At 43.0% G+C, this 14,082-nt stretch overlaps 1 protein-coding gene across 4 annotated transcripts in view; it reads right to left on the bottom strand.

The window, feature by feature from the left end:
* ARID4A (AT-rich interaction domain 4A) overlaps positions 1–14,082 on the bottom strand; it is a 93,121-nt gene that overhangs the window by 5,564 nt on the left and 73,475 nt on the right. For 3 of the 4 annotated variants that reach the window (XM_078784142.1, XM_078784143.1, XM_078784141.1), the window contains 3 exons: positions 12,138–12,333; positions 9,498–9,554; positions 5,044–6,372 (listed from right to left, as the gene is read on the bottom strand). In XM_078784142.1, coding sequence (XP_078640268.1) covers positions 5,044–6,372; positions 9,498–9,554; positions 12,138–12,333 — 1,582 coding nt within the window. The remainder of the gene's footprint in view (positions 1–5,043; positions 6,373–9,497; positions 9,555–12,137; positions 12,334–14,082) is intronic. The other variant, XM_078784144.1, reaches the window with a different exon arrangement.

The raw sequence follows: 14,082 nt of genomic DNA, 5'->3' as shown, positions 1-14,082 counted from the left end.
CGATGGGGTTCCACTGAAAGTAGTGACATGGGCATTGAGGAAGTTAGGAGTGGAGGAATGGTTGATCAGTGTAGTGATGGCGATGTAAGAGAGAGCGTGCACAGCTGTAAAGATGAAGGACAGGAACAGTGGTGAGTTTGAGGTGAAGGTGGGAGTGCATCAGGGGTCGGTACTAAGTCCACTACTATTTGTAGCTGTGATGGAGGTGCTGGCTCGGAACGGAAAGGAGGGCTTACCGTGGGAGTTGTTGTATGCAGATGATCTGGTGTTGATTGGGGAGGGTATGGATTAGGGTGCATCAAACGCCCTTAGGTTCTTGGATTTTAATGTCTATTCTCTCAAATGTTACACTTGTTGGTAGAAGTATGTATGCAAAAAATAAATGAAATCAGAGGTGGTCCTGGGTGGCCACCGGCCACTTTTATATATTTAGGGCCATTTTCGGGGCCGCACTATGTAAAAATGTTTGATTTTGTTATTTTACACCCAAACCTAGTCATGTTTGGTATCAAATTGAAGGTCTTGATGAGAGGAATACAAATATAACAATTTTATGCAAAAAACGATGGTTTGATAATTAGTTTGTATTTTTACATGAATGAAATCGGAGGTCTAATCGTGGGTCCCATACTAGTAGTCTAATAATATCCTTTATTTTCTTTCAGATGGCAGATAAGAAGACCAGATTAGCAAGTGCCATTTTTGGTCTTGGCAATGCTTTTACAGAAGCAGATGGTACATTGACAGGAGTCCGCCTCCCAACTTGCCGGCAGGTTCTTCGATGCGTGATGTGGTACATCCAGAAAGAAATATGTGAAGGCAAACAAACTCAGCCACTGAAATGGAAATCTGCCAGCATCGTCCTTATCCAGCTGAAAAAATTCTACACTAAAGCAAATATTCCTATGCTTTCAGACCATCAATGCTGCAAACTAATACTTGACCTTCTTAATGACAATAACAAATTGCGTCAAATACCTGTTTCTCACCGAGAATCTCCAAGCACTTTGGCTAAGTTGCAAACCATGAATGAACGTCTTGATAAGACCTTTGGTGTATGGACAAAAGATGCAATGACAAACATTAAGAATGAGGAAGATAGAGTATTTTTAGAGTCAATGAAATCTGACAGAGTAGCCTCATTTGGTGGTGTTGACAAGAAGAAAGTTGATAAAGATCATAGAAAAGAAAAACGCCTCTTAGCGGAAGCTTCAAGACGAGAACGTCATGAATCATCCAGTGTACAAGAGATGACAATTAGTTCTGTATGCTCTGATGATAGTGACTCTGCAGATAGCTTGGAAGAAACTGAAGAAGAGGCGATTCCAGAGTTTCAAAGGAAGCGTAGTCACCACAGATCAACATATGCAGGTACATCTGCCTTTATTCCTCATGATATTCTGAAAAGACATTCAGTTGTGTCTGTTGCTACTCGACTAAACATAACTCCTGTTCAACAGGTTGCGCTCACCAAAGCTGTAATTCAAGAGGCAGGAGGTGATCCACGTCGTGTGGCCAAGTCGTACTCAACTGCTGATAAGGCTCGACGATCAATAACAAGTGCTATCGCCAAAGATATTCAAGAAAATTGGATCGCCCCAACAGCTGCAACACTTCACTGGGATGGCAAGCAGATACCAACGCTCACAAACAAGAATGTCAAGGAAGAAAGATTGCCAGTGTTGGTTGGGAATGCCACTGATGTAAAGCTACTGGGGGTGGCTAGATATCCTCCTGGAAGTGATAGGTCATCAGGTGACATCATTGCCGAGCACACTTACACGTATCTACATTCATGGAAGTGCAAACAATCAGTTGTCAACTTATGTTTTGACACAACAGCATCAAACACTGGACACGTTACAGCTGCCTGTGTTACCATTCAATCAAAACTGGACCGTGCTCTTCTGTGGTGTGCATGTCGCCATCATGTTGGAGAGGTAATCCTGGATCATGTGTTTGACGTTCTCAAAATTGAGGCATCAAAGTCTCCAGAAGTATCTTTGTTCCAAAAATTCCAGAAGAATTGGGAACGCATATCGCATGCAAAGAATGAAAGTTTAACCAAAATTGACATTTCCATGTACAATGACTATGCACAACAGCTGCTTTTATCCTGCAAAAACAAGGTTTTAAGCACAATCCGCACAAGCGCTTCATACTGTAGGGAAGACTACAAGGAAATGGCACAACTCTGCCAGGTAGTCCTCGATGATGATGTCACAAAACAAGGAACACTCCACAGACCAGGGGCCATGCATAAAGCAAGGTGGATGTCAAAGATTCTTTATTCCATCAAAATATGCCTACTTGAAGAGCAAATTTCTCTACTACCTCGAGGAACTGTAACAACACAACATCAACAGAAAAAACTGAAGGAGTTTGTTGTTTTTGTTGTTTATATTTATTGTGATTGGTGGCTCATATGTCAGTCTGCTTCAAATGCCCCATGATTTGATTTGTGCTTTTACAAGACTCTGCTCAACTATAAAGCTGTCAACTCAACCATTTCAGTCAGCGCTGTGAAAGCCTTTGATAGACATTTGTGGTATTTAACCCCAGAACTGGTTGTTTTGGCACTGTTCAGCAATGCAATTCCTCAAAAGGATCGTCGTGCCCTTGCAGATGTGTTACTGGCCATACAACCAGATGAAATGCCAAGCACTCCAAAACACCGCTACGGTTCTGGATATGGCAAACCGTCATTTCCAAAAATTACAGAAGCGACAACCCTGGCTGATCTTGTGAACGAGGACTCGTGGTTTACAGTAAACCTTCTTCACCTAGATATGACCTTCCTAACAGAGGATGTTGACACTTGGCAGAACAATGAGCACTTCAAGGCAGCCAAGTCCATTGTGGATGGGCTTAATGTTGTGAATGACCCTGCGGAGAGAGCAGTAAAGCTCGCAACTGATTTTGTCTCAACTGCAAGAAGAGAAGACCACTTCCAAAATCTTCTTCAAGTGGTTGAATGTGACCGCAAAGCGAGGCCAAATTTGCGGAAACGAGCAAAGTTGGAGTAGTGACATTGGCGTTGTGCTTAATACATTTTCAAACTTTTAATCAATGAAAGTACAATACTACAACACTGTACTACAACTTTGTAATATGAAGAACGATTTTGGTTAATTTTACATTGACATGTAAGGTTGTTTTAACTGTTTGATATTAGGCATTTAGTAAAAGTAGGACTTTACTTTTGTATATAGGTATAATGGTTAATTTTACATTATCTTGTAGTTAATTTTACATTATCTTGTAAAGTAGTTTAGCTGTGGCCCTAAATGGCCCTAAATATATAAAAGTGGCCGGTGGCCACCCAGGACCACCTCTGATTTCATCTATTTTTTGCATACATACTTCTACCAACAAGTGTAACATTTGAGGGAATAGACATTAAAATACAACAACTTTTTGAAAATCATGGGGCGTTTGATGCACCCTAGTATGGATGGACTGAAGGAGAAGATGAACAACCACCATCTCTTATCCTCCCCCATCCAAAACCTTGATCTTTTCTACCCCCGCTAATTTCGGTCCCCTTGTGTTTTATACCTCTCCTCCCTCCCCCCCCCCCCCCCCCTTCCCACGCCTCCTCCCCCCAAGCCCTCTCCCTCCCACACTTCTCCCTGCTCTCAAATGTTGTGGTTGTGTACTTCCCCTTCTCTCCCCATCTTGTCTTCTGCTCCCTCTTTTTATATATTTTGTTTGTCTGGTTGATTTGTTTGTGAAATAAATGGTAGCTCTTTCACGAGCCTCAATTCAGTATACAAAAAAAAAAAAAAAAAAAAAAATGTTTAAGGAATGGATGGAGGCAAAAGGTCTGAAGGTGAATATCGGAAAGACTAAGGTGATGGCAAGTGGTAAAGCATGTGGTGAGGTGGAAAGAACTGGGAAGTGGCCGTGTGCTGTGTGCAGCAAGGGTGTCGGAGTGAACTCCATTCCATGTACAATGTGCGCAGAGTGGGTTCATCAAAAATGTAGTGCTTTGAGAGGGTCATTAACCAGTGTGGCAGCTACATTCAAGTGTAAGGTGAGCACAGAGGGAGCTGCAGATGGAGGAAATGTTGAGTTGGATCTTGAAGACGGCATGAAGCTGGAAGGTGTGAAAACATTTTGCTACCGCGGAGACATGCTGAATGGAGAAGGTGGATTAGACTCGGCAACGGTTGCTAGAGTGAGATGTGCATGGAAGAGGTTTCGGGAACTGAGTGGCGTGCTGACGATGAGGGGAGTGCTGTTGAAGCTGAAGGGAAAGGTGTATGCTGCATGTGTGAGAAGTGTTATGATTTATGGGAGCGAGACATGGGTAACGAATGTAGAGCAGCAACGAAGGCTGGAAATGGTGCAAATGCGAATGGTTCGGTGGATGTGTGGAGTATCGTTGAGAGAGAGGAAGACAAATTAATTGCGAAAGATGATGGGAATAGATCCTGTGATTGATGCTGTGAAGAGAAACAGGTTGAGATGGGTTGGTCATGTGTTGAGGAAGGATGAAAGTGACTGGTTGAGAAGAGTGATGGAAATGAATGAAGAAGGAAGTAGAGGACGGGGAAGACCGAGAAAGACTTGGCTAAAGATAGTGGAAGAAGAAATGTGGGCAAGGGGGTTAACAAGGGGAGATGCAGAAAATAGGGCAAAATGGAGAAGATTGTCATGGGGACCGCAAGGCTAACCCCCACTCTAGCAGGGAAAATGGCCTTAAAATGCCTGTTGTTTTGTTTTGTTGTTCCTCTTTTTTCCCCGTCTGTGGAACAAACTTTCACATTCTGCTTAATCTCGATCTTCTCTCCAGGTCTTCAAGACAGCTGTTCACCACCATCATGGAATAATCTTTTATTTTTATTTTCTAAACATTTGGGGTTTTGTCTACATGAGTCCAATTGTCTACATGAGTGTTTTGTTTGATGCTTAAATGCGTTCATGGTTTTTAAATTTGATAACGATGATTAGATGATGTGAAAAAAAATAATCTCATAACGCACACAAAAGAACATAGACAGATCATGTCGTGTTGTGCAATCAAACAAGTACACTCACCTCGATCTTTGCTCTCCAGTTCAGCAGGATAATTTGGCAAAGATGCACAAGGAAATGTCATCAAGGAGATGACATCTTCTGAGGGTAACTCTTGAGATTCAGCCATGCTGTCCACTTCAATCGTGGCATCGCTCTCGCTCTTCACGCTGTGGGATTCCTCCACGGAAGCCATGGGTACCGTTAATGGCACAAGTTCAGGAGGAAGTCCAGGTGGTGCCATTCCCAGAGGAAGTGATGGTGGCAGCAACGGTGGAATCAGCTCTGAAGCGACTGCCAATGAGACTTGCATGCCTTGTAACAGAGAGACATTTGACGACAAGTCCTTGCATTTCTCTTCTATCTGATCTGCTTCCTCACACACTTCCTCCTGTGCTTTGTCTTCATCCAAAACCACTGTCTCAAGCTCCAACAAAGCCGTTTCTATCACCCTCGACTCGGCAGCCAGTCTCAAGTCCAAGGTTGGAACTTTGGCTGGGCCAGGAGAAGAAAGCAGGGCCAACCCTAACTCCTGCTGCCCAATGCAGTAATCACTTTGAAAAGCACTACAGGACAAATCACCTAAATCAGGATCCATACTTTGCACTGGGGCTTTGGTAAAATCCGGATCAACAGTGTGTACCCATGGCAATGGTGGTTCGTCTGGCTCCTCCATTCGAATTCTCTTTTCCAAAACATTGGACAAACTTAGCCGCCTTAGGCCTCTCTTTCTCATTGGCCCTTTTTTGTCCTCCTCATGAATGGGTCGCAACCGAGCTGTAGCAACCTCAAGTACAGGCAAATTATCATCGCAATCTTGCTCCACTTTCACCAATTCTTCCTTCTTGGGCTGTTCCTTCACCTCTTTTTTGACCGATATGTCACCTTCTGGCATTTCCACAGGCTTTTCCATCAACATTTCCATCGGTAAAGTGCCCTCAGATACAGAATCTCTCACACCTCGTTCGTTCTTTCCATGAGGGTGAACTATATTGACCTCTGGCATCAGCCATTCTGTGTCCCGTATGCCATCAGCCACGCCAGATTCCATCTGCTCCAACAAAGGTGGAGTAAAAGATGGAGGCTCATCAGTTCTCAGCCAACTCTTATTTGAATCAATGGCACAAGAGGTCTCGTTTTCCAGACTATGCACCCCGACTGAAAAATGACCTGCCAACTCATCCTCATCTTGGCCAGCACTGGCCTTGCCAGACCCCAAACTCAAGCTAAGGCAATCATCAACCTCTGTCAGACGCTCCGAAGTGCAGGACGACAGCTCATCATCGAGGTCGCTATCACAGGACAGGTTGACTGACACGGCGGAAGAACACGAGACATTCTCAAAGCAGGTACCTGTCGACGAGAACAAAATATCATATTACATCTTCCATCTCAACAGGGAACAATATTTCACGCTCGCAAATAATGACAGTACATTAGCTTTCAGGTCTAACAATGGATAGCACCACTAATTAACCACAGCAAAAAATTTTTTTTATCGAATAGCATTCATGATATAAGAGAAACTAGAATGGAACTCAGAGAGCATACCTCTGCCAGGGGTGAACAGTTTATGTATTGTATCCCACTGATGGGCCGGATCTGCATCCGGACCTGAACCAAAATCGAATCGGATTACCCGAGTCAACTACCCAACTCATCCACCAAGTTTTGTTATAACCCATTTATTTTGTTCTTGTACTGTTTTGTTAAGCCATACCAAGCGTCCAATATTGACTATCATCGGGAACTGCCCCAGCCACAATTCTTCAGGAGAGTTTCAGTACAAGATCCTTATTACCTCCACCATCAAAGGTGGATGGAGGTTATGTTTCCACCCGTCTGCCCATTTGTCTGTCCGTTTGTCCGTCCATCCGTCCATCTGTCTGTCTGTTTGTCCATTTGTCTGGCTGTCCGTTTGTGAACAAAATATCTCAAAAAGTTGTGGACGGATTCAGACGAAATTTGGTAGAGATGTAGCGTTTGTGACAAGGACGAAATGACTAGATTTTGGTGAAGATTCCTATTCGGATTCGGCTACTGCAATTTTTTAAAGTGATTCTTCACCATTGGGAGATAGGGCCAAAAAGGATGCATGGCAGGATATCTCAAAAAGTTATGGATGGATTTGGACGAAACTTGTTGGACACGTTGTGTGTGTGACAAGGAAGAATCGATTCAATTTTGGTGAAGATCCGGATCCGGATACAGCTAGTAGAATTTTTTAAGTGATTCTTCACCATTGAGTGATATGGCCAACCAGGCAGAGGTATGCTCTCTACTGAGTGCCATTCTAGTTAATACAAGAATTGTGAGACTAAACTGTCATCATCACCACCCGTGTCTACCTTCAATGTTATGTAACCCGCTGTCTCTCAACAGCAAGGTTGATGAATTAATCGCGATCATGAACCATAGCAGCATTGATTCGTTCGTTCTCGTAGCAGCATTCGTTCTCTCAATATTGCAGTTGAGAATATCGAACAATCAGATCACCAAGTTATTGCTGATGCAATATGTTCTTACTTTCCATCCGTTGGAGGAAATTTACAACCGCTGAATGAACCCTTCTTTGCTCCCAGCGTATTTTCCATCTCTTCCAATCGGTCAAGTCCAGCGATGGGAGGTCTGTCAAGAACTTGGAAAAATCGAATCTCGCAAAGCAAACAGCCCTGACAATATCTCTGCCAGACTTAACCGTCAGTTCTCTTATCAACTAGCTGAACCTCTGACTGACATAATTAATGTATTATCCAAGCAACCCCAAAACAGTTTGGAAACTTTAAAGACGCATCAACTTCACAATGCCTGATTGACATTCTGCACACGCTCCTCGAGCACACAGAAACACCAGCATCAATTTTGTCGATGATGCTCAGACTTTTCTAAAGCTTTCGCTCACATTGATGACATGATCGCCGTTTCTTGGATGAGCGACTTGATTTGAAATTGTCAACAGTGTGGTTTCTGAGTATGCTGACAAGGTTTCTGAGTGGACACACATCAATGCCGGAGTTTCCCAGGGACCAAAGTTGGGACCTGTTGTATTTCTTGCCATGACCAACGACACTGGCCACAGCAAAACTGCCACCGCTATTCACCGCTTCAAATATGTTCACGACCTCACATTTATTGAAAAGCGTAGTACTCACACTGAATCTCATACGCCAGCTGTTCTTGATAAACTTCATAGCTGGTCTGTAGAGAACTGAATGTCTTAACCCCCAAAAATGTGCGATTGTTGACACCTGGTTCGTTCGAAACAAACCACCCCCTTCCAACCTGTCATGTTGTCATCCAAAATCGTAATATCATCAAACTGTTGGCTATCTTCATCCAGGCAGATTTGAAATGGGACAAACACGTCAGTTGTTGTTTACACATGATTCGGAAGTTAAAATACCATTCCATCCCAAGCAATGATCTCGTAACCATTTTCACATATTTTGATCTTTTGCCTGCCTCATAAAGGTATTATATGAAGGGCTCCTATGTGGTCGAGCGGAATAAAAAATCAACAGCGTAATGTTGTTGCATTTGGTCAGAAAAGGGTTTGTCGACTTATTCTTGAACTTGAACTGCTATAGTTATTTGGATGCTTTATACAATATCTCTTGATATTGATTTACATGATTGTGGCCTGGAGTCACTTGAGAAGAGACGTGAACAACTCTGTTGTTCCTTTGCGGGATTGCTTCCAAATTCCAAACTTCACAACTTCACCACTTGTTACCTGCAGACGGATCTCATAGTGGCTATCAGCTACGAAACTCAAAACAACTGAATGAGTTAAAATGCAAATCCCCAAGATTCAAGATTAGCCCAATGGCATTCCTTATCCACACAATGAACAAATTGCAGTGATTGTTAAATTATTGCAAAATTGTTCTTTCTTGAAGTATTTTTACTCTGCCTTGGTGTTCCTTTTATTGCTATTTTATTGTATTAAATTTATGCCTCCACCAACGTAGTCCCCAGAGGCATTACGTTTTGGGTTGTCAGTTCGGCTGTGATAGGTTTTTGCGACAACTTCAGAACGGCTGAATGGATTTAAATCAAGCTTGGTACATGTATGTACAATGTAATGAGAGAAGAGGCCTATCAGTCAAAGTCATGATGTGGAAGAGTGCCGCTCCACCTTGCTATTCGCGGCCTTTGGCCGAAAACATAACAGAAATAAACCGTTATTATCATTATTAGAACCTGTCCAAAACAGAGATATCCTGCTCAAAGACAAACAAGCAGACAGCTGGACAGACAGACGCGATAACATAGCCTCCGTCCACCTTTGGTTGCAGAGGTAATTATTATAATTTCACATGTTAAGAAAAATTACTTAAACTCAACACATAACAGCAGCTGCAACACAATATGTCAAAACAAGTTTGCAATGCTTTTCACACAAATCTAAACATACGCAATGCAAACCGCCAAAATAAATATTCATTGAAGGAAAACAAAATGTCAAATTCACATACCGTCCGACTTTTTATCCTCCATCTCAGCTCCCGAACTCTGACGTGTTCGCCGTGGCCCTGGAAACAACAACACGTAACTAAATGCGAGCAGTAAGCATCGGCTCCCAGGCAGGTCGGGACTTTCGGTGTTGTTGATCCAGCTTTCATGGTATTTCAACTTCAATTCCGTATGTTTTATTGCCATGTGTACACAATCATATGTTTAAAGTTTCGGATCGATCAGTTGTGGTTTCAGAAAATTATATTTAAAAAAAAATCCTTCCATCGAATAATGCTGCCAAACCACGTGATTGATGACATAAACATCGTCAAAAAATTTATTCTTGGATAGTCGATCATATCTGCAAAGTTTCATATTGATCGGCTAAAGTGGTTTCAGAAGGTTTTTAAAGGTTGTTTTTTTTCAATCCAATATGGCTGCCAAACCACGTGACAGATGACTCTATCCTTGTCAAAAAAAAAACCCGCATGGGTTGTCGATGATATGTTTAAAATTTTGATCGGTTCAGCAGTTTCATAGAAGCTTTTTAAAGTTTTTCCTTAAATCCAATATGGCCACCAAACTGTTTGACCAATCAGAACCATTCTGCAATATGCAATAGATTATGACCTTTCTAAGAAGTCTGAAGTTTTAGCATCAATGGCATGATGGTTGCCAAGAACAGGCTTACGAAAAATCCAAGAGAATAATAATAATAATAATAATAATAATAATAATAATAATAATAATAATCCTAACAATAACAAAAGTCTTCCAAGTGAACTGTCTCCAACATCTAAGGAGAAACCGTGACACAAAAGGAGGCCATTTGGCCCATAATGGCACACTGCAACAACCCCAGATTAAAATAATCAGTTAATTTTCATCCGCCACCTCGGCCTTTAAAGACCCCGAAGACCCCCAAGCTCCAGAAGACCCTTGACGACCCTGAACACCCTTAAGACCTTTTAAAACCCCAAACACCACAAAGGTATCACCTCAACTCACCATTTTATATAAATCTTCCTGCCCCGATCCCTCTGGCTCTCTTGCCCCCCAACCCTGGCAGTTCTCCTGCTTCCTTCTCAGTCTCAGTTTTTCCCCAATCCTTCCACACCCCCCCCCCCCCCCCCCCAATCTGGCAGTTCTCCTGCCCCAATCTCTAGTTTTTTCCCTGCCCCCACCACATTGGTTCTCCTGTCCCATGAAAGTCAAGATACACGACATCCACTGCAGTTCCTTAATCTACCCAATCAGAAACAGATTCACAGAACAATCCGTTATCATTTGACTGGTGAACATATGAATTACGAAAACTCAATTTATGGGAGTGGTGAAGGTAGGTTAAAACATTGAGCAAAACAGAGCTGTATTTGTTTTGCTCTGTACATGACAAGACTAAAATATTAGCTCAGTAAATAGTATATCCAATGCATACACCATGAAAAGCTCTGCAATAAATAAACAAAGACATCACACTGAGAAAACGAGGGAAACTTCAAACAAAATAAACACTGGAATACACAAAGTAAAGCAAGTTATCAAACGGTGAAGGAAACAAACAAATCGGTCAGACAGCCCAGAAGAACGTATTCAGTCGAATATACATCTCATAACCTGAATACCCTCAATATTTCCTTTCCACAAAATATCTCGGTCTTTCGCAAAAATACCATGAATCGCATTTCTGACACAATTACCCTTGGGAAATACATCAACTAACAAATATATTGTGCAGGAAAACACTGAAAACAAAAACAGAATTTCCCAAATTCTGTGTAGCAGCCTTGCCCTGTTGCCTTAACTGGCCATGAAAAACAAGGTTAAAAATGTGAATCCTCTTCAAATTGAGTAACATGCCATTAAATGTTTAAGTTAGTTTCCCTTCAATATCTACATCCACAGGAATGAATGAATGAATGATGGTTTTAAGGCCATTTTCCCCACTAGAGCAGGGGTTAGCCTTGCGGGCCCCATGACAAACATGGTTCCCTGTTTGAGGCAATGTTTTTATGGCCGGATGCCCTTCCTGACGCCAACCCTTAGTCGCCTCTTACGATGCGCAGGGATACGGTGTACCTATTCTAAATCGGGGTACACACCGGGATCATTCATCCCAGCAAGCTGGAACTCAATTTACCGACCTCGGAAGGATGACAGGCTGAGTCGACCCCCCTGGCATTAATTCAGCGATCGACCGGGATTCAAACTCAGGATCCGAAGATCCCAAGCCTGCGTCCAAACCGCAAAGCCAAAACCAGGCTGCAACAAAACAGGAATAAACCACCATTTAGAGGCCATTTTTCCCCGCAAAGCGGGGGTTGGCCTTTTCGGGGACCGTGGTTGTTGTTGTTTTTGGTCCCCTTTTTGAAGCAATGTTTTACGGCCGGATGCCCTTCCTGCCGCCAACCCTGTTTGTCGCCTTTTACGACAAGCAGGGAATTACCAGTGAACTGGTACTCAATTAGCCGACCTCGGAAGGATGACAGGCTGAGTCAACCCCCTTGGCGTTAATTCAGCGATCGACCGGGATTCAAACCCAGGATCCTTGGATCCTAAGCTGGCACCCTAGCCGCTAGCCCAACAACACCTTCAACACACTAGCTAGCCCAACCTCCAAGGAATGATACAAGCAATTTGGGAGAGGGGTAAAACCATACCTTCATGCCCATTAATGAAGGGTGATGCACCAGAAAGGTTGCTGCGAGTCGTGCGGTGTCCTCCGCGGCCGGCAGAGACAGGGAGACGAGGTCCCAGGCAAGCAGTGGAGATCGCAAGCGGTTTGCTTTGGCGATGTCCTCGTTTTCCACGTCCAACTCCAACATCTGGTTTCTCCTTACGATCACCCTTGTCCTTCTCCAATTTGATCCAACATGAAAACAGGAGAATATATTGTTGTTAGAACCACACCACAAATTTTGAGGATTAGGCATCCTATAAAAAATAATCGAAAGCTTCGACATCCTGCAACAAAACGAAAGATTTATCAGATCAGGGACCAATTTCAATGATTGATTAAACAAGCACAATGAGTGCCATCACAAATCCCCACGCTTCCCAGCAAAAGCAAAGTTGAAAGATGGCAAAAGGTTCCACGAGAAACAGCCTCCAGAGGCCATTTTCCCCCGTAGGGCAGGGGTTGGGCCTTTTTTTGGCACCGTGGTCCCCTTTTTGAAGCAATGTTTTACAGCCGGATGCCCTTCCTGCCACCAACCCTGTTAGTCGCCTCTTGCGACACACAGGGAATTACCAATGAAATGGTACTCAATTTGCCGACCTCAGAAGGATGACAGGCTGAGTCAATCCCCTTTGCGTTAATTTAGCGATCAACAGGGATTCAAACCCAGGATCTTAGGATCCCAAGCTGGCACCCTAACTGCTAAGCCAACACCAGGCTAAAAAGTTCCACGAGGAATGACCCAATTTCAAATTTTGATCCCCCAGGTGGCGGGGCCAGAAATGAAACTGCTCTTACACCTTTGTAAGATGTAATGACCATAACTACCAAGTTCAGTGAATTTCTGCACAACCGTTTGTTTCTGTGACACAAGTTCTGTCACTCAAGCTTTTGGATCTCTTCTACCGACTCCTCTCTGGCCTAGCTCCCCCTGCTCTGTACGCCAGATATTCCTCCAGTAAAATATTCCTGCTCTCTGCTCACCTTCATTCTTTCGTTCCTCTTTTCTCCCACCTCTGTAATAAACTCCCACAATCTCTTCAATCCCACCCCTCCCTCCAGGTCTTTAAAACAGCTGTTCACCACCATCTCTTATCTTCCCCCATCCAAAACCTTGATCTTTTCTACCCCCGTCAATACACCCCAAATTCACTTCCTACATATTCCCTGTTTTATTTCCTGAAAGGCCCTATAGCATCCATCTTGTTTATCCAGTGTACTCCGCCCCAGCCCTCTGTCTTCCACAGATCTCCTGATGTCCCTTCTCCCTGCTGTTGTTGTGCTTCCCTATCTATCTTCCCTCTTGTGTCACACTCCTTTTATTGTATGTTATATGCGTTAGCTCTTATACAAGTCTCGACTAAGTAGTCTCGACGAAGTAGTTTCTTAATCATGAAATGGTGTTTATAGACGGACAAACAAAAGTGAACCAATTGCTTCATCCTGCTTCTAGCTTCATGTGTGAGGGCCAATTACAATCCCTTCTCTTTCAATACAATGTAAAATATATTTCTGCATGGACAATGATTAAATCATCTGATTACGCAATATATCCAAGCCGAGTACTACACAAGGAAGTACAATGGCACGAAAACGATGACATTTGTTTTCCATAATGGAAAACAATACAAAGCCTTGGTTTACTTTACTCACAAAACATTATTACCATACTATAATTTCATGGTAAAAAAAAAAACCTTGCTCAATGAACTCCACAGGTTGAACTTTAACACTTCAAAATTTAACCGAGTCCCTTTGATCTTCTGTCCAATCTGCATGTTCCAGAATCCATTGTCGGAGCTCCATTCTCATTTTGGGCGAGAAACGGCTTCTTTTGAAGCCGACAAGCATGAATTATGGAGAGTACGGCTGTTCGCAGTCAATCCAGAATGGTGCTGCAGTCAATCCAGTATGGTGCTCTCAAGTCC

Source organism: Myxine glutinosa, chromosome 9 (genome assembly GCF_964187855.1).
Source record: "Myxine glutinosa chromosome 9, kmMyxGlut1.1, whole genome shotgun sequence".
Classification (NCBI taxonomy): domain Eukaryota; kingdom Metazoa; phylum Chordata; class Myxini; order Myxiniformes; family Myxinidae; genus Myxine; species Myxine glutinosa.
This window is presented reverse-complemented; position numbering and strand designations above follow the sequence as displayed.